Genomic DNA, 21,865 nt, shown 5'->3' with positions numbered 1-21,865 from the left:
CATCAGTTTATAAAAAAAAACCAGCCCCGAGCACTACGCAGGTTTAAAGGTAATGGATTGGAATGATGAAGCAGGCAGTTTAACATTGGAGTTGTTCTATTTTCGATTCAGACAATATTCAGGTCAGACACAGACATGGTATCCAAAAAGCTTCTAAATTTCCCTATAAACCCAACCTGAGTATAAGACAACCTCGGTAGCTTGATGGCACAAGAAAATCTCACTTTATTTTTCCCAAAGTTACTTTTCGTCCTCGAGAATCTAATTTTATTACAGCGAACAAAAATGTTGCATTGACAATCTTGATAGGTTATGCTTCATTTAGGACAGTCCAATATCATCAGAGCCAGACAAAAATATTTGGTTTGTTGCTGCATAAATTCCTTAATAGAATATTCCAGACTGTTCAGCCCAAAGACTCTTTCCCTTTCGTAGATGTGGTACTCAAGGTTTTAAAACCAGATGAAATTTGATTCGTTGGATTGATGTTATTATCCCGCTTATAAAATTTTCGCCCAAACCTCGCTACAAAGATTTTCATTCTATCTCTCAACGAAGCCTTAGACACTGCGACGTACATACTTGCGGTCCAAACTTATAAATTATATCGTCTCAAATGTTCGCTTTGCTCACATATTCAAGCTTTACATCACCCACAATCCGAGAAACACATTTCTCTTGAAACTGCTCAACAATGGCACACGGCCTTCAAAGCGAACATATTTGTGACATGCATGCCGAACAAAGGATGCAGAGAAAATCTCCAAAGATTGCTATTCTGGGAACAACAGCCATCAAAGCTCATGCATCCCTACAACAAGGTATCGGTTATCTCGTACCTAATCTCCTCTTATCCTCCTCCATAAGTATCCTCTCTGATACTGACCAATACTACAAGTTTGGTCTTTCCTCTATTACAAACATAAAATACCCATTTCCAACTACTATCCCCAGTAGTCCATCCGTCTATCTCAGTAAAACCATCCTTTTTATCCTCAGCCACCTTTTCCACCCAAAGTGCCTTCCTCAAAAGATATCACAGCCAATGTCCAAACGCTTTTCCGAAATTGAACCCTCTTCAGAAAACATACCACACTCTAGTATAGCGAAACACTGAAGAAAAACAAGGACAGGAGATCCCATGATACTAGAAGCATCTAATCTCGCCAAATGTGCACAATTTAGGGAAAAAATGCTTAGCCACCTGGTTCTGATATATTGCTATCATAATTTGTTATATATTTTCTTCAATTCTGCTATTTTCCGTTGCGGCTTTTTCATCTAGTCCTGTATTGGACACTGCGCTAAAAAAAAAAAGAAACTACGAAAATTCAGAAAAAAGCAAGAGAAAAATAAAAAAAAGAAATTCCAGAGAAAGTCGGGAAATATGAAAAAGAAGAAAGATCTGCGAAATGAAAAATCAAAAGAAAAAAATTGGAAAAAGAAAAAAAAGAAAAGGACTGGCGGATGTAAAATCGAAAGAAAGAAAGAGAAAAATCAGAAAAAGAAAAAAGGAATAAGAATTAGACCCGCGTGCCTTGATTCTTTCACAGGCAAAAATAGGTTTTTAGTTCAGGGTTTTTTCGCTAATCAGTCTTTATTTTCGCTTTTTAAATCTTTTCGCCGCGTAATTCACCTATCGTGCATCCATCTCCACCAAAAAAAAGCGTGTCTAAAGTCTGTTGCCCCAAACAGACACCAGTCAGTGACTCCACTCTCTAGACGCCAATTTTGGCTCCCCTACTGCCCTCGTTGCTCAGTCCCCTCCTTTCTCCCTCCCCAGCAATGATTCTCCTCGCTCTCCTCCCTACTTGCAGCCCAATCAAGCAAAATGAAAGATAAAACTCCGACACGTAGCTCCATTTTTTCGAAAGCTATTCACATTGGACATCACTCATGCACCAAGTCCATATGCACCGGTATACCAAATGTGTCTCGCCAATGTATGACCTCCAATAACCCTACGCCTGAGGTTTTTCAAAACAGTAGGGCCCACCGTCATCAGTGCCGTGGTATCATTCCATCCATTACCTAAACCTGCCGAGCCCCGCTTAGCGTTTTTTAACCCTACGCGACATCCCCTGGCCTCTCGCGGCCCGGCCATGTTTTTCCTCCAAAAACCTCCTTCCTATATCGGCTATAAAGGAAGCCTTCTCCTCTCTTAAGCATGCGTTGAAAAACGCATCCAAAGAAAGAGCCGGATTTCCACATTCCCTTGCCATCTTACCTATGTAAAAAATTCGCGCTGAAGCTTGTAAAGGGAAGATCATTCGACGATCAAGTGTAAGAATGAAGCCAAGCCTCTTGTATGAGGTACCCTCTTAGCTTCCTTTCTCAAATAATTCCAGCCTTTATTTTTCCTGTCCCTTCCTTATGTAAACTTCTATCTTATTCTCAGACGCTGCACTATCTGGACCTAGTGAAGGTCCTGTACAAACCAAGTGCCTTCTTCTTTCGCCCCCGGACAGTCCCTGGAAGAGGAAACCTTCTTTATAAGGCGTTCGCGCCTTGACAATGGTAAGTTTCGTATTTCTCTAATTATTCTCATTCTCGCACTCTCTCTATCCATGGCCATGTTCTTTGCCATGATTCCTTTCCTTGGACTATGAATGAAAATTTCTCGTTTCTTCCCTCTCTCTCTTTCAGCCTCACGCGCCTAAAGCTATATGGCCTTGGCAGATTTTGATAAGGAGGATAAAATGCTCTGCTCTAAAATTTCCCGCTCTTGTTAGCAGACGCTGCTTTTGCCCAGCCACCGGCATTATGGAGAGATTCTCTGAAAACTGTACGCCAAGAGGGTCTTGATTGCCCACACCAAACACTGTATCTTGAGTGGTGTTATCATTAGAAACATTAAATTTCATCAATAGTAGTTCGCAGTTTTTTAGAAATAATTGCACAGTCATCAGAAGATTTACTGAGATAAAGAGTCCCTTTAGAAATATAAAAACATCTGAGAAGATTTCTTATCGTGATTTCTTAGAAGTTTGTGCTAGCCAGACGGGGACCTACTTTAAAAAGAGTTGTATACAGTTTTTTTCTTATTAATATCATTGTATTAATTTGCACTTCTCTATTTATGTTAATACTAAAATTATCTATTAACGACATACTATCTATTTCTTCTATCCTTTATGTCTACTTGCAACTGTCTATTTATTAACAATCTCTATCTTAAACATCTTTCCCCTATTTATTGTATTTAACACCCACGTTACATCATTGTTTCCGCGCCTTCAAAAACACTTTACTTAAGTTTTTAAAGCCTTTCTCTTAAACGAAAGTTTAAAAAGATAAAAACACAAAAAAAGAAAACACCGTGCATAGTCACTTGACTAATACGCATCTCTCCCTCTCTCGACCTCTCTTGTTGTATAACATTTATATAAAATCTTAAAAATCAGAAATATTCCCACGCTCTCCGAGTTTTGAACCTCCCTTTGTCAGAGTAGCCGACATATTAGTGCCTCTCTCTCTCTTGCATACTAAACTTAAAAAGTTAAAAAAAAAAAAAAAAAAAAAAAAAATCCCACGTGAAGCTACTGTATGCATAGTTATCGTGCATAGTAACTTCATTAATTTTCGACAGCAACATTTCCAGACAGAAAAAATACCAAAAAATCCAGAAAAATCTTACGAGTTTTGTTCTTGTTCTTGTTCCCAATTAGGGTTTTGTTCAGGGAATTAGCCGCCTGGTTCTATATGTCTGAACAAAATACCAAACCAGGTGGCTAAGCACATAGGGGGGTTGGGGGGGGGGGCCAGCTCCGACTCGGCCGCACGCTGCTACTACTTCACCCGTGGAGGTTAGAGGTGGTGAGGCCTGGTAGGGCGAGGCTATCTGTGATAAGGGTGAGGGATGAGGGAGGAGGAAGAGTTGCATTGGGAAAATGGAAGGTCTAATTTGGGGGGAAGAAAAAAAAAAAGGAAAAAATATGGGTAGCAGAGAAACGGGATGGGTTTAATAGAGCCATCCGTTATCTCTCTTTTCCATCAAATCTGTCACGGATCTAAAAACAGATCTGATAGAGGAGAACTTATGAGTAGTGCAGCTACTATACTCAGTAAAGTATAGTAGCTGCACTCTCTCTCTCTCTCTCTCTCTCTCTCTCTCTCTCTCTCTCTCTCTCTCTCTCTCTCTCTATATATATATATATATATATATATATATATATATATCTCTTAGATATTGTACATCATATATGTTAATTTAGATTTTAACTCCAAAGCATTAAGCAAATTGATTGTGGTGTATTATGAATAAAAGATACACCGGGAGCGAGCAAAAATATTTCCCGCTTTGAACGTCTTGGGAACTTGTGCAGAGAGGATTCATGTGACACACATGAGTCCTCTCTAGGTCTTTTTTTCTTTTTCAAATTCTCGGATACGTAGCGGACGCACGTCGTTGCGCAGCAGATGCGCATCCGCTGCGCATCCCCTCGGACGTGGATGGAGCTTCCTTGGAGAGGAGTCTGTGTAACTGTAACCTAGATGCCACGCCAGTTTGTGCCAATTTGGATCAGCCGGAGCATGAGTATTATCTACGATGCTAAAAGAGGCTTTGTCTACAGCAATAGCTTTAAGGGTTCTCTTGCTCACTAAAAAGTCTAAAAGTCCCTAGAGATCCGTTCTACTTATATGTCAGATCACAATTAGAAGGTGGTTGGCCCTTTTATTGAAAAAGCCCCTGAGCCAGTGCTTCCTCAACCCAAGGTTCCATCACCCTTCCACTTTGATCAGGCACACAAAATCAGTGGAGCTCTAGAGACTTTGTGTTTCCATGGATTTCTAGAGCATTCAGAGTGGCTGCAGCAAGCAAAGCAATCCAAACTCGGCCTAGCGGTGATAGATACACAATTCTATAATATTAACTTGTTCTATATGTGATGATGACATTGAAGAGTAGATTTGGATGACAGGACTAGTTATATAAATTTCAAATTTTTGTACAACACCACCAAATAAGTATGCTGGAATTGATTTCAAGTATTTTTACTCTGTAATTTTAACCCCGTTAGATAAATTAGATCACTACTTTTAGGCTGCTACTATTACTATTTTTGCGACACTGCCATTAACATTCATATTGTATACAAAAAAAAAAAAGTATCTGACACTGACATAAACCACTTAATTTATAGATGGTTAAATGACTTGCAGACAACTTGCTAAACCTCAATTTTCTTCCTATTCTCAAACAATGCATTGATGTAACATGCACCTGAAAAATAAGATATCTTCCAAGTTCCATCAGGTTTAGCTGAATTAATATCTAACATTCGGAAACTACACGACACAGGACAAAAAAGAGATTATTCAAACAAGAAATGCACCTCTCACCTTCCAAAAAAAAAGTGGAAATTATTGACTAACAGCTGTTCTTCTCTGCAGAGTTGATGAAATTTAGATGTCAAAGACACACAATAACTTCTACCAAATGAATTTATTTTAAGATAGAAACCACGAAACTTGATTTGCTTGTTGAGAATGCCTTCCTAAAGTGATTGTCAGCTTGTTCTTTTGAAAGCACACGAAACCTAACACAGGGTTCACATAAAATTCAAAACCATGAAAAACAGCCAAAATGCTTCACACGCGCTTTTCCAGAGCATCAATGGTTAAAACTGAATGTGTGCTGCAGGCTTGCCAAAGAGATAATATCTCTGTAGAAAATTTCAATCCACAAGCATTTGAATTATATAGCCACATCATTGGTTTACCAGCAAACTAGTTATATCACTTCGGACCAATCTCACTGATATAATATGAATGTTCTTTGAGACATGTTATGCCCACCCACAATTGTGTATCCCTAATGAACTAATCTATGAAATTGATAAATACTTCTTTCTAGACTCGTTAATATTTCAAAAAGAAACTACTACTATTCAGAAAAATCATTATTACTATAATCAACCAATTTGAGTCATCCAAGGAAAGGGTTCCCTTGCTTTCTGTGTGACTCAAGGAAAGGGTTCCCTTGCTTTCTGAGCACCACACAGACATGCTTGTAACTAAATGTTCTTCATTGCCAAGAGAGGATATAAGATAATAAATATATGTCAGGAAGCAAACAACATTTGACATTATGTAAAATGAAAAATGAAAGATGTCAAACGTCACCAAAAAAGTTAAATAAGTGGATATATCAACTGCAATCACTTACAAGATATGCAGCAAGCAGCTTGCAATGCTTTTCACTTCTCTCTACTCTTGTTTCTCCTAGCATGACAGGCTTTTAAGGCTTGCACTTCTGCTTTTCCAGAAAGAATAAAATGAACCTCTTAATTGGAAGCTAACGAAATATACTACAATGTCAAAATATATTATTACTATTAGCACATGATTTGCTAGAGAAACAGAACATTAAGCAAAATATATTGCCTCTGCATGGATGATTCAGAAATAGAATAAATTGAATGTGGACATTTTGAAACTTTCCTTCTAATGCAGAATAAGAGATTTGAGAAGTAAGAAAGAGATGATATAATAAAACTAAGAGTTTAGTATTTGACTAACAGTACATAAGCTCAAATAAGATAAAATAACAGATCGCATAATGTATTAACATAGACATTTATTATTAAGAACCGCCTTAACAAACATAAAAAAAGCAATCAAAATAACTAACAGGCAATTGACAACTTTTTCTACACTTTTTAATGATCTTAGAAATATAAATGTTTCCGTACATTTAAACCCGGTCAACTTACACAGCTTTTACTGAATGAACCTGTGAATGTGAATTGGGATGCAACTTTAAAGGTCCACATTGTTCAAGCAATTTTGTTATTTCACAAATAACTATGTCAAGTTTCATAATTGTTATCCTTTGAGATTTGTGAAACCCCACTTTCAATTTCCTGTACTAAACTAATTCAAGAAAACTTCATTCAAGCACATGTGAACACTTCTTTGCAAGTGCAAAAAACTGTTTCTTAAGATGGACTGTATTCTTCAAAAATTAAATGTTATGTCTCTCTATACAACGGCTATCTAGCCATAGAGGATATAAGAATGTCCTTCAAATATCTATACACTTTTTTAGTCTTCAAAAACAGTGTTTATCTCAACAAGCCCCCGAAATTAGTATCCTAAGCCATCAGAATGAAATCTAAAGCTTGGGGACTCTTTTTCTACAATCAATTTATTTGTGTTAGGAAGATCTTTTCACTCGAATTTTCTATTTCAAAGAATTTCATCGTACCTAACAAATGAAAACAAATGGTTCTTTTCACTTCTATATGAATAACACATAGCATAGAAGTATTGTTCGTGGGATCAAGATTTCATTGTTTCATATTTTTCTCTAAATTTACTTCCATCTAGAGAGACACTTAAGCACCGCAGTATGACAAAAAGCCTAAGACCTAGGTCCATGATTCACTTTCCTACTTTTACTTATCTTTTCTTACTTAGTATGTACAAGAAGAAAAATAAAAAAAAATACAAATGCTAATTGAATCTCAAATTCTTGGATTATCAGCTCCAAGTTACCCTCCCGCAAATTTAGCAAAAAGAGAAAAAAAAAAAAAAATATTATATATATTATATATATATAATATATATATATATATATATATAGAGTGAGGCTACTATGCTATCGGAAGCACGGAGCCTTCGTGGCTTCCAGGTCGTTTTCGATGTTGCGACTTTCGAATCGTCGATCGGCTCCGTTAAACTTGATCTAGAGTATTTGAAGTACCTAGAAAATAAATTTTATTATTTTTCGATATCATTTGCCTAGTGATCGAATGTGCTCAAATCAACAAATTTTAATGGTCGTAGTAAGCCGTTTGCGAGTTTAACGGTGTAGAAACATCCAAATCACGTGAAATTTTGATAGAAAATTATTTATACTATATAAAACAAGATCAATATTTTTGATTTAAAATTTTAATATCATATTATCACATTTTGTAAGATTTTTATTTTCAGCCGTTGATTTTAAGCCCCTTCGTTCACTAGGCAAATGATATCGTAAAATCATAAAATTTATTTTCTAGGTATTTCAAATACTCTAGATCAAGTTTAACGGAGCTGATCGACGATTCGAAAGTCGCAACATCGAAAACGAGCTGGAAGCACGGAAGGCTCCGTGCTTCCGATAGCATAGTAGCCTCACTCTATATATATATATATATATATATATACAGGGACCACCTAGATCAGCTGTGCACTTATGCTCTTTAAATTCTTCTTTCTTTTCTTAATTCTCCTTGGATTTTGTACCCATCAGACTTGTCATCTTTGCCCTACTGTTGCAGCGACAAAGACATCTTCACCCAACAATTGTAGCAAGAAATTTTATGGCTCATTTACTATAGAGGTTGTTAAGGAATTTTGGGTTCAGCCCAGTACCACATTGTTCTAGAGATGTGACATATCTAATGAAATCCATTTAATCTAAAAGCTTAAGCTTGTTGTGTGTAGCTCCACTAGAATATATCAATCCTATAGCAATTTCCTAAGTGAAATTGCACATATGCGAACTCTCAAATAACATCCCCGAGATTAGCCCAGTCCCATGTGTTGCAATGATGCTTAAGCCTTTCAGTTCTAGGTCCATTGGTAGATGAGTAGCCCAGGATTGCTAGATCATCAGCTTTTATGATTCGGAGGAAGCGACATATCTAATATAATTTGTTCGACCTAAAAACTTGAGCCTAATTAGTGTACATGAGGCTTTTATTCTTTTATTAATTTATTCGGTGCGGGACAATTCTCATGTAAATTTTTAGCAGCATTGGAAGAAGAATGACATGATCTACCAATTCATTGGAGCCCTCCAGCATATCTAAGTAAATTAAATCATGGGTATGTATATTATAACAGAGAGAGAGAAGAAGGGGGGAAGAGTGTGTTGGTTAAGTACCTCGCTGGCAGGCCTTCCAGTTCCTGTTGGTTTCAGCGAGGCATTCCTGAAATGAGATTGGGAGAGGGAAAGAAGATACAGAGAATAGAGAAACAAATGATGAATATACAAAAGAGAGGGGAATGGGAGTGCGAATTAAGAGGGAGAGGGGTTAAAGTTGCCTGAAGAGAGAGGTAGATGGAGGAGCACTCTTTGAGCTGCTTCACGTTCTCGTCCTCTTCGTCGGCGTCCGTCTGATGGAGAGTCGGCGACGGCGTCGGCGACGGCGACGGCGACGGCGACGGAGGATGAGGAGAAACTGAGGAGGAAGAGGAGGAGGAGGAGGAGGAGGGTTGTTGCAGCGGCGCCTCGCTGGTGCTCGTCGAAATGCCCATTCCTTTCCACTCGTGCGATTGATTCACAAAGTTTACCGCAAACTGGACGACCAGGGAAGGTAAATTTAGTTCCCCATTGCGGGTAGACTATTTATGTCAAAACGTGATTTTTGCATAATAATTAATTTTAATCTGAAGAATTGATTTTAATCAAAAAGCTGTAAAGCGTGTGATAAAATTTAGATAAAAAAGTAATTTTTGTTAAATAATTTTATAAAATTATTTGGCAAAATTTTTTTGCTATTTACAAATAATTTTTTTTTTTTGCTTAAGTTTATTTTAAAATAATTTAAAATTTATTGTCACGTCCCGAATTGCAGCCAAATCCGGACTCGTCAACAGACCACCGCTTATACAAAAAATCTTATGCACACGAACCAAAAAAAGTATTTGTAAATAATACAAGAGCTATTACAAGCAAATATTAGAGACGAAATAAAATTGCTAAAAGCTAAAAAGTAATCCACTGTACATACAAGTCTCAAAATAGAACAATCGGTGTTTATCCATCAAGTATAAAATCACCTCTGAAAATTGAAAGTAAAAAACATAAGCTAAAAGTATATACAATAAACTACTCTTCAAAACCAGCTAAATAGGTGATCTTCTAACCAACCAACACAAGAAAATAGGAAACTAACTCGCGACTCTCTTACCTCGATCAGTAGCAACGATAGGGACGGAAGGCTCTGCAAGAACAGATAGTAACAAAGGGCTACCTACTAGGTCCACAAAAGTGAAAGTTAAAGAGCTGGGTAAGTAAAAGAGCCAAAAATAATAAAAGCTGGAAAAAAAAAAATTATAGCTACTATGCATCTTTAATACTAGTGCTCAAAATGCAACTATAAGGTATAATGAATGTATCAACTAACTATCGGTTACTAACTATTCAAATCCAATCCGAATGACCGCCTATCATGTTCGGTCAAGCCTACACCATCCTACCACCATTGCACTACCCTTGGGATGGTCAGCCCCAGTAGGTCACACAAAAGAGCTACCGCACCACCAATGTGTGAAAACTGAGAATTTTGCTATATAGCTAAATTTCTTGTTAACGATATTTTTGTGTGTAATTAAATTACATAAGGACTCGTCAAGTTCCGAGAGAAAACGAGTTAGGGTAGAGAAGTTACGCGATCTTTACTAATCATTTAAAGTGAATAGTAACTCGGATTTTCCGAAGAGGCCTGTGAGTAGTGATGGCGTCTGGTGCGTATTGGACTCCGTTTATAGTGATACAATAGCTTGTTTTCAATGGTTCGACTGTCTTGGACCCAATGGCACTGACGGATTTGGCTTTGATGCACGATTTTCGAGAAAAAAGGGATTGTATCGCAAAGAGGGTTTTGGAGAATCAAAGAGAGAATGGCTTTCGCCGCGAATCAGCGACCAAATCGAACAAAACAAAATTGTGGGTTCGATGACTCAATCGTGCTGAATATGTTGGCACAACCCGTTCGAAAATCTGACGGACTGGTCGCTAGATATCACGCGTTTATCGAGGAAGGGTCAAATTGATTATTTTCGTATTTTGTGCGAAACACCCTATATTTTATGCGCGAAATTTCATGGAACTCGGTGGATCGTGGCGCGAGGCAGTCATACATTCATGGTCAGGGTCTTGGCTGCAAACGTCGCGGTTTGAGGGAGTTACGCACGATTTACTCGTTGCCATATATGAGAGTTTCTAGGGTTTCTCTTCATACAACCCTAATCCAGCACCTCTCCCTCCCTCTCTCGACAATGTTGGCGTCGCCGGACCTCCGTCTAGGCTCCGCGGCCGCCGCATCCCCGTCGTGTGTTGCCGCTGCATTTGCGGCCTGCAGGGAGCAGCTAAAGCAGTGTGCGCGTGGCAGGAGCTTGCGCTGACTTCCCCCGTGTGTCCCGAAGCTTGCCCCACCGTCTTCTCGGTCCTCGGTCTTCCCCGCGCACGACCGGAGTGGCCGCCGTGGCCGCCGCGCACCTAGGGCGCCACCGCAGCCACCCTCTGACCGAGCTAAGCTCTGGTGTCTGTGTGTGGTCACGCACCGTCACTCGGTGCCCTGCGTCCCCTCCTCGCAACCCCGGGAGACCCCCGCAGCCGATCGGCGCTGCCCCTTGGCCATCGCTGTAGGAGAAGCCGAGCCCTAGCTCTCCTCGCCTCGTGCAAGCTAAGGCATCGTCGCTCACCCCTCCCGTTGCCTCCTGCCGCCGGCTGACGTGCGCACTGGCTCTCCCTGCATGGTTGGCTGCACCCGCCTGCCGTCGGCGCTTCCGACGCCGGAGCCCCCTGCCGGTCGGACTTGAGCCGAGCTCTTCGTCATCCCGTGCGGCTAGGGCATCATTGCTCGCCGCCGCCGTCGCCCTTCCGTCACCGGCCGACGCGTGCCCCTACCTCTCCTTGCCAGCTGCACCCGTCTTTCGCCGACTCGCCCACCACCGAGCCACGCCGGCCATGCCCTAGCCTCTTTTGCCTAGTGAGCTTTATTTTAGTGTATTTGTACAGTGTTTCAGATTGGGATCACTGTTTCGGTAACTCGGGGCTATTCCAATGCCTCTGAAGGACAGCACAGTGATCGTTGGTCAGCGCTGATCACAGTGCTCACCTCATTTAGGGTCAATGAGCCCCGGATTGGTGAATTAGTCGCGTTTTAGTTTTCAGCCCGCAGGTTTCGCAGATTTTCGAGTTGCTCCCGCACTCTCCACAATGGGCAGTTGTGCTCTGAATCATAAGCACGGCCTCTGGCACGTTGAGACTTGTCAGTACATGTCTCAGCAGACCTCGAAAGCCCTCAGTTTGCTGTAACGACCCATAAAACCCGGTAAATCAAATAAAATAATATGATTTTAAGGAATAGTAAGGGCTTTTGTCAATTGTGCACTCCGTGGGTGCTATGGGTAGTACGTGTGTGCTACAGGTGACCTTTGGACTGATTATCCAAAGTCTTCGCGGAAATCGTGTATCGATTTTCGATACGTTTTTCGGCAAAATTCGCCGACGGAACACCATTTTGGTTTGGATTTCTTCTCACGGTGCTAAAGTGAGTTATGTTTTGCTGCTGAGCCTTTTTGGCTGGTCACTTATGTCGTTCCGAAAGCCCGGAGATGATGGGTGAGCGACGGTGGATTCCGATGTCGAAAACGACCCTTTCGGGAACCCGGATCGGGACTGTTATCCGACGATAACCATTTCGGCGTGGAATGTAGTGGTTCTTGTTGGAACATCCAAATGGATGTGTTTCGGGGCAGCGGTTGACTCGTAGGGCGAGTCGGTGCCTTCTGGGACTTTTTGTGGGTCCCGAGGTCGTCCCGGTGTGATTTTGGGACTTCCGGCAGTTTACAAAGACCGATTATTGGGAAGCCTAATCTTGGGATTTGGGATTGAGTGTGTGAATCTTTAGTTTGAGTCTTTTAAGTTTGTCTCTGACTTGGTAGACCCATCGTAGGTCCGGTTGACTTCTTGCGCTTCCAGGATTCTGACGCAACTTTGACAGGTGGGTACTTCGATCCGAAGTTGGTAAAATGGTGCATGCTCGGTGATTTCTACCCTTTTTACCTCTTTTCATCTGTTTGAAGTAAAATAATACTTGTCATACATATATATAGGTTGAAACAATCCTAATCCTAAAAATGATTAGATTCGAGTTTATACAATCCTAATAGGTCTCGTATTAATCATTAATTTTTTCGGGTCAATAATTATAATATACAATAAGTTCATTTAAAAATGTGAGTGGGTGGGCCCTTACGAAAGCCCAAACAAATAAAAAAAAAAATGTGAGTGGGTGAGCCCTTACGAAAACCTAAACAAATAAATAAAAAATAAAAAAAAAAAAGAAAAAATGAGGGGGGGCCTTTATTTCAGCCCGTTATAATTTGAGCCCAATAAATTAAGGTGGGTCTGATCAACGACGGCCCACACCCACACCTTATAAAGTATCTAGTCGAAATCCGATTTCAAATCATAATCCATTCAAAATTCGAATTTCGAATTTTGAATTCCCAAAATACCATCTAATAATCTATTCAAAATTCGAATTTTGAATTTTGAACCCCCAACAAATTACCAAAGTATCCTCCAATAATCCATTCAAAATTCGAATTTCGAATTTTGAATTCCCAAAATATCATCCAACAACCCATTCAAAATTCGATTTCGAATTTTGAATTCCCTAACCAACTCCCAAAATATCTTCCAACTATCCAACAACTCATTCGATTTCGAATTCGAATTTTGAATTCCCAACCACTCCCCAAATATCCTCCAACCATCCAACAAATAATTCAAAATTCGAATTTCGAATTTTGAATTCTTAACTAACTCCTCCCCTCCCATTATAAATACGGGAACCGAAATCAAATTCAGGGAATTTTTTTTTGGAGAGAGACGACACGATAGATAGATTGCTACACACTTCCAAGTTCAAAATATTCAAAGGAGGAGATATTGCCGAGCTGCTGAAAGGAGGAGACATTGCCGAGCCGCGGAAAGGAGGAGAGATCACTCGAGCCGCGGAAAGAAGGAGAAATCGCCGAGCCGCAGAAAGAAAGAGAGATCGTTGAGCCGCTTCATCGAATCCATCAACAGGTAGTAAAAAAGAAAGAAAAAAAGAAAGAAAGTAAAAATAATAATAAAACAAAAAAAAAAGATCTCTTTTCTTCCCCCTCTCTTTTTTTTTTTTCTTTTGTCCGACGATCGTAGCCATCCATATCATCTAGATGGCTTCGGTGGGAGAGTGGAGGGGAATCTTTGATTCCCCGTTTCTTCGGACCTCTCAATACCCCATTCGAAGTCGTTGATGATGGAATGGATGATCTACATTGCCGCGACCATCTCCAGCATGTTTGGTTTGATACTTTCGAAAGAAGAGGGGAGGGGGATCTTTGATTCCTTGTTTCTTCGGACCCTTCAACATTTCTTCGATAAATATCGAATCAAATTTGTTGGCCGAACAGATCCATGCCACTGTTAACAACTCCGTCGACGACATCTACAATCGCCGTTTTGATCTTTTCGAAAAGAAGAGGGGAGGGGAATCTTTGATTCCCCGTTTCTTCGGACCCTTCAAAACATTTTGAAAATATTGAATCAAATTTGCCGACCGAACAAATCCACGCCACCATCACCAACGACATCTACAGCATCGCCGGTTTGATACTTTCGAAAGAAGAGGGGAGGGGAATTTTTGATTCCCCGTTTCTTCGGACCCTTCAATACTTATTCGAAAATGTCAAATCAAATCCGATGGCCGAACAGATCCACGCCACCGTCATCAACTTCGTCGACGTCATCCGCAGCATCGCAAGAAGAGGGGAGGGGAATCTTTGATTCCCCGTTTCTTCGGACCCCAAATCAAAATTAAAACGGAGATTTCTTCGGACCCCGAATTGGAATCAAAACGGGGATTTTTTCGGACCCCAAATCAGAACCAAATTTGAAGATCAAATTCAAATTCAAATCAAACGGGGACTTCTTCGGACCCCAAATCTAATTGCAAATCAAACGAGGATTTCTTCGGACCCCAAATTAAATCGAATCAAACGGGGATTTCTTCGGACCCCAAATCGAATTGAAAAATCAAATCCAAATCGAAATCAAACGGGGATTTCTTCAGACCCCAAATCGAATTGGAAAATCAAATCCAAATCAAAATCAAACGGGGATTTATTCAGACCCCAAATCAAATTGAATCAAACGGGGATTTCTTCGGACCCCAAATCGAATTGAAAAATCAAATCCAAATCAAAATCAAACAGGGATTTCTTCGGACCCCAAATCAAATCAAGATCAAACGGGAATTTCTTCGGACCCGAAATCAAATCAAAATCAAACGGGAAAATCAAATTCCGACTCCAAATCAAGTTGCAAATCCGAATCAAGTTCACATATGAACCCAAATCCAAATAAAATCCAAATCCAAAGCAAATCAAGTCCACAAATAAAACCCAAACCCATTCCCCAAATAAAACCAAAACCCAAACTCAAATCAAACGCAAACCCAACACAAATCAAGTCCACAAATAAAATCCGAACCCATTCCACACATAAAACCAAAACCCAAATCCCATGAACCAAAACCCAGTTCATGGACCAAATCCCATGAACCAAATCTCATGGACCAAATCCCATGAAACAGAACTAAATCTCATGGACCAAATCCTATGAACCAAAATCAAATCTCATAGACCAAATCCCATGAACCAACCAAATCTCATAGACCAAATCCATGAACCATAATCAAATCTCATGGACCAAATCCCATGAAACAGAACCAAACCTCATGGACCAAATCCCATGAGCGAAAACCAAGTTCATGGACCAAATTCTATGAACCAACCAAATCTCATGGACCAAATCCATGAGCCAAAACCAAATCTCATGGACCAAATCCCATGAACCAAAACCAAGTTCATAGACCAAATCCCATGAACCACAACTAAACCTCATGGATCAAATTCCATAAACCAAAACCAAATCTCATGGGCCAAATCCATGAGCCAAAACCAAATCTCATGGACCAAATCCCATGAGCCAAAACCAAACCTCATGGACCAAATCCCATGAACCAAAACCAAATCTCATGGACCAAATTCCATGAACCAACCAAATCTCATGGACCAAATCCCATGAACCATAATCAAATCTCATGGACCAAATCCCATGAACCAAAACCAAACCTCATGGACCAAATCCCATGAGCGAAAACCAAGTTCATGGACCAAATTCTATGAACCAAAACCAAATCTCATGGACCAAATCCCATGAGCCAAAACCAAATCTCATGGACCAAATCCCATGAACCAAAACCAAGTTCATAGACCAAATCCCATGAACCACAACTAAACCTCATGGATCAAATTCCATAAACCATAAACCAAATCTCATGGGCCAAATTCCATGAGCCAAAACCAAATCTCATGGACCAAATCCCATGAGCCAAAACCAAACCTCATGGACCAAATCCCATGAACCACAACTAAACCTCATGGACCAAATCCCATGAACCATACATCCAACCTAATACCCATATCCCATGAACCAATACCCAAATCTCATAAACCAATACCCAAATCTCATGAACCAATGACCAGATCTCAAACCCATATCTCATGAACCAATTAGACTCTAATACATAGAGTTTAATATCGATTAGGTCTTAACACATATACTTAGGGCCTAATCAACCTCAAATCCAACTGAATCCTAATACATATACTTAGGATTCAATAAACCGAGATACGATCCATTTCATCCAATCTATAAAGGTCTCTTAATCGAAGGTGCCCCAATCTACAGGGGGTAATTAACAATAGATGCTTGCATCTATTGGAAGCCATGGACTCGCAATACCTGATACCCACACATACATATAAATACTCATCTAAATCATGAATACTACCCCACGGCCGAAAATTCCATCGACCGTGCAAGGTGCGTCATTCGTGGTGGCAGACATCATCTACTTGATGTTGATTGAGCTTTCGTATACCACTTGTCTTCATTGTTCGTTGCTCTACGGGTACTTCTATTTCTTATGGTTATGATCTTATAGTAGAGCGGTATTCCTGATGATTGACTCATCAATGACATGTTTATAATAGACGATCTTGACTTTAGTGACCTTATAGTCGGTGACACTCATATTCTTACATGACATGATTTGACATTAGTTGACTTCATAGTCAGTGACACTCGTATCCTTACATGACATTATTTTACATTAGTTGACTTTAAAGTCAGTAACACACGTATTTATACGTGACATGATTTGACATTAGTTGACTTTATAGTCGGTGACACTCGTATCATTACATGACATTATTTTACATTAGTTGACTTCGTGGTTGGTGACATTTCTAGTGGCCTATTGCATGACTTGCTCTATTTGATCTGATTGGTTACTGATATTGTTCTATCCTTGAGATAGAGGTTGACCTGATTGATCGGTTGCTCTGATATTGTTCTATCCTTGAGATAGAGGTTGTCCTGGCTGGTCGGTTACTCTTTGTTAGACTTTACTTCGGCTATCCGCGGATAGTGGGCTATTGAGCATATTACATTGATCGCCACTGCTCATATGTGTTTCACATACACTAGTGGTCTGATCCACCGCAGGAAGGTGTTCTTTTTCGAAAAAGTGACCGTACATCCGACCCGTGAGCTCAACAGTCATTTGCTGGGTTATATGCCAGGAAGACCTCAGTAGTCATTTGCTCGGGTCAATCCCTGCTAGAGCGGTAGTGGCATAGCCTGAGGTTTTCAGATCGATATGGCAACTTCTGGATTGGGTGTCTTTGGGACTGATAGTCCGGTTGATGCATACGTGTACTTTGTTCTGTATTATAGTAGCGGCTAGTTATATTCCTCTGTACTGCTGTTTACTCCCTGCATCATTGCTACTGTAGTTACGATATCCATGTATGCATCTATTCTACTTTACAGTAGCGGTAGTTATATATTCTATTATTGTTCTCTTTTCTTTCGGTATTATTGCTACTGTATTTGTGATATCTGCTCATGACTTTGATTATCTCTTTCTATATCGGTGAGTATTCATTGCCTTCGTCGGCTTGCGGTACCCACTGGGAGGGAAGACATGTGTGCATGTTCTCACCCCCTACCATTTTTCAAGTGATGCGGGCAGTGAGGGTTGCAGCTGTAATGGATCCCAAAAATCTAAAAGATAAAATAACACATAGAGAGAGGGGATTGAATAGGTGTAAACGACAAAACAGAAGTCTTGATGCGTCTTGATGCAAATTAAAACTAACTGCGAAAGAATAAAATCAACACACCAAGATTTTACATAGAAAAACTCCAACTCGGAGTAAAAAATCCGCGGGACCAATCACACAAAACAATCCACTATGAAAAATTGAGTACAAAGTGATTTACCAAATCACTCTGAAAGTGTTCCAAAACACTCTGAAATTTAATCAACCATCCTCGCTATCCCGAAACAATCACTTTTTTAGGACAGTCGCACACTGAGTGGTGCTATCCAAGTATGAAAACCCCAAAATCAACCATACAGGGTCCTGAAAATTATTATTTGCGGTTTCCGAACCCACCTAGGGTCCACTGGTGATCCGCACTCCGCACCAGCGAGGTCCCAGCCAGCCAACGAGGCTACCGTACTGCTGCAACCAGCAACGACAACCCACTCTGCGAAAATAAAGCTGAAAATGCCCACAATGCACACTTAAATCCACATTTAAGGTGCCACTCACCACAAAATCCCATTTGTAAGATTCTCAAATCTCGAACATCAAGGTCAAACATCCCAAAGCTGAACCATACTGTCCAGAACAGTACTGATTCGAAAAGCATCACAGTAGCACTCCAACGAACACCCGGTGCGTGGTAAATACTATACTTATAAAATACATAGAGGCATACCACCGATTCCGCACTTCGGAATCCAAACAAATGCAAGATCCAGAAGGTCTCGACATGCCGAACACCGTGCTTACTATCCGGAGTGAATTCGACTACGGAAGGCTGTGAAATAGTGAAAAAACCCTCCAAATGGTTAATCCTAGAAGCAACCGAGTTTGTCGCACTCACTGGACCTCGCTAATCGCAACGAAAGTGAGCACGACACTCCACAGAACCCCTGGAGTGCGGTGCTCATGATTCGGGAGCTCACCAACGTCGTCCGTGGCCAAAAAATCAAGCCCACCAAAAAATTTTGTCCTATAGGACCTAACTCGCAGGGCTAGGGCACCTCAAATCCAGCGGCCGGCGGCATGGCAGGGCGGGCTCCGACCAAGGTAGGGTCGCCGCACCTATGGAAGGTGATCGGCGGCCCTAGTCAATGGCGGGAGGCAGCAGCAGCGTGGCCCGGCTGCAGAGCACCAAAATAGATCCGCGACTAGGGTATCTGCAAGCGCCACTACGGCGGCTTGGGGATGGGTGGGGGCGGCGCCGATGGGTTCCTCGGGACCGGCGGTGCGGCACGTCGGAGGAGGCTGGGTGGTTCCCCGCGGCCACAAGAGCTCCCAGAGCTCCGCCTCAGGTTGCAGCTACTCCTAGCGCACGACAGCACCAAGGGCAGCTCAGGAAGAGTCGCCGGGGGTCCGAGGGGAATGGCGGTGGCAATCCCGATCAGCTGCGGCGGGGCGGCAGGTATAAGCCAACTTGGGGAGCAAGCGCGAAAAAAAGCGAAATGGAGAGGGAGAGAGAAGGATCTTGATACTCCCTCGCTCGCCGGAAGGGAACCGATGGTGATGAAGGCGACGGTGCGACTGCCGTACATAGAGGAGGAAGGGGGTGGTTGGCTAGGGTTTCTTCAACCCTCCAAACTTGTACATTGCACATGATATATATATATATATATAGTTGAGCTGGAATGATATCGGTAGCAAATAGGCTCCATTGCCACCCATTTGTTTTTTATGATGGAGCCTTCAAATCGACGATCGGTAACGTTAAACATAATCTGCACCACTTAACGTATCTAGAAACCAAATTTCAAATCTTTTCGACATCATTGGCCTAATGATCAAAGGGTTTCAAAATTTATAATTTTAATGGTAGATATGAGACATTTTCCCGTTTAATGGTGTAAAGCTATCCGAATCAATTGAATTTTGGTCAGAAAATTCTTTAAACTATTTAGAACAAGATCTATCCTCTTGATCTTGATTACAAAATTCCTATCATCATTTTTTAGAGGATATTCATTTTCAGCTGTTCATTTTTACGCCTACTTGATGGACAAGGGAACAATATCAAAAAAGTATGAAATTTGATTTCTTGATACTTCAAGTGGTATAGATCATTTTCAACGGTGCCGATCGTCGATTTGGAGGCTCTATCATCGAAAACAAATAGGTGGCAACGGAGCCCGTTTGTTATCAATAGTATTCTAACTCAACTCTCTCTCTCTATATATATCATACATATATGTAAATACCCCTCTAAACTTATGTAAAACTGCAAGAAATACAACAATCTTATTAAAATCTGTACCAAGCCCTCTCAAGTACTTGCGTTTACATAGTAGTCCTACTCCTTCGTGCGTTTTGCTACACGAATGCGCATTTTGTACCGAAATATGACTCGCTCATAAAACACTCTCTCGACTTCCACATAGTGCCAATATGCACACGTAAACTTGAATTCCATTAAATTTAAGACATAAAGTCCTCTCTTAGTCTACTATCAATAGATCCCCCCACACGCCAAAACTGTAAGCTTTCTTACATAAAATGATAGCTTCTTTACAAAGTGCTCAATTTTGACGCTTTGCATAAATAGCACTTTAGCACTCCAATCATTGAATTTTGTTCCAAAAACTCACCAGTGTGTGTAATATGCCCAATGGCACCGACCCATGCCTTTTCACGCAAAACAGAACATCGAACACATCTAAAAATGCAAGAACATCAAGTAATCAAAGGCTAATCTGCGATAAACTCTAATTTTCTAAAAAACCATGCATCGAACATGAAATCGGGCAGTGCCATCACCTTCGGCATAGCCAAACCATTGAAAAACGACTTATTGGATGATTTGAAACGGAGTTCGATTCACATCCGAAGCCATCCTTAGGGTAATGCCTCAAAATAAAACATCGATTACTATTCACTAAAGTGAATAGTACTAGTCACCAAACACCTTTAATAAAAGCTTATTTTTCTCTGAAATTAAATCGATAATTTAAAATTAAGGTACCTATAAAAACACCACTGAAAACATGAAAATACAACGTAAAAATTTCAATCTTCACAATATAATTGATAAGACGAAAGAATACAACATTCTCTCCTAATAGTGCAATATTTTCTTTCAATAGTATAATAAAAGTGCAACTTTTGTATAGAATTAATGGTGCAATATTTACACAATTTATCATAATACTATATAATTTATATAGTGAATTGCAAATAATATAATATATCATGTACATATAGGATAATATATGAGAATATATTACAGATGATGCAATTATGTGTACTAGTGAAGGCCCGCGCTTCGCGGCAGAAAATTTACGCAATTCCTAAAATATTTTCAAAAATTTAATTTTTTCAATTTTCAAATCTAATTTTAAATTTTAAGCTTCAAAAAAATTGAAGAGAGAGAGAAATTAAAAAAAATTATTTAAATATTATTGCGGGTTAGGATTTTCAGGGCCGAGTTTCGGAGTCTTGATCGGGTTCAGATTTGGATATGGATTTGTAAAATCCATCAGATTCGAGTTCGGATTCGGATTTAAATTTTAATTTAAAATTGAAATTTAGATTTTATTATTATTTTTTTTATCAACAGCCATACAAAATAATTTAAAAAAATTAGAAAAGAGAAAAAAAAGGAAGAAGAGAGAGAGGACCCGCGCCAGCCCGCGGCTGCGACTACGACTACGCCTGCGCTCGCGCCTGCGGCCGCCCCGCTCCTGCGGCCGTCCCGCTCCATTGCCCCCGCGCCGGCGACCCCCCCGCGCAGTCGCCGCTGGGAGAGGGAAGAGAGAGGAGAGAGAGAGAGCCAGGGGGCCTCGCCTGCCTGCCGCCCGCTCGCCTGCCTGCCGCCGCGCCTGCCCCCAGGCCCACCAGCCGCCTATTCTCTCGATCGCCGCGGCCCAAGCCCTGGGCAACGAGGACGAGACGAGACCGAGAGCAGGAGAGTCGC

At 40.7% G+C, this 21,865-nt stretch overlaps 1 protein-coding gene across 3 annotated transcripts in view; it reads right to left on the bottom strand.

Annotated features, from left to right (window-relative positions):
* Nucleotides 1-21,665, bottom strand: part of LOC109709696 (putative uncharacterized protein DDB_G0290521) — a 29,861-nt gene extending 8,196 nt beyond the window's left edge. The window contains exons 1-6 of one of the 3 annotated variants that reach the window (XM_020232024.1): nucleotides 21,570-21,665; nucleotides 9,909-9,971; nucleotides 9,040-9,294; nucleotides 8,879-8,924; nucleotides 6,170-6,256; nucleotides 5,551-6,026 (exon numbers count right to left, since the gene is read on the bottom strand). In XM_020232024.1, coding sequence (XP_020087613.1) covers nucleotides 6,201-6,256; nucleotides 8,879-8,924; nucleotides 9,040-9,252 — 315 coding nt within the window. In that variant the 5' untranslated portion in view covers nucleotides 9,253-9,294; nucleotides 9,909-9,971; nucleotides 21,570-21,665 and the 3' untranslated portion in view covers nucleotides 5,551-6,026; nucleotides 6,170-6,200. Of the gene's footprint in view, nucleotides 1-5,550; nucleotides 6,027-6,169; nucleotides 6,257-8,878; nucleotides 8,925-9,039; nucleotides 9,295-9,908; nucleotides 9,972-21,569 lie in introns of those variants that run through there. The other 2 variants (XM_020232022.1, XM_020232023.1) reach the window with 2 other exon arrangements.

This window comes from Ananas comosus, linkage group 4, assembly GCF_001540865.1.
Source record: "Ananas comosus cultivar F153 linkage group 4, ASM154086v1, whole genome shotgun sequence".
Lineage (NCBI taxonomy): Eukaryota > Viridiplantae > Streptophyta > Magnoliopsida > Poales > Bromeliaceae > Ananas > Ananas comosus.
This window is presented reverse-complemented; position numbering and strand designations above follow the sequence as displayed.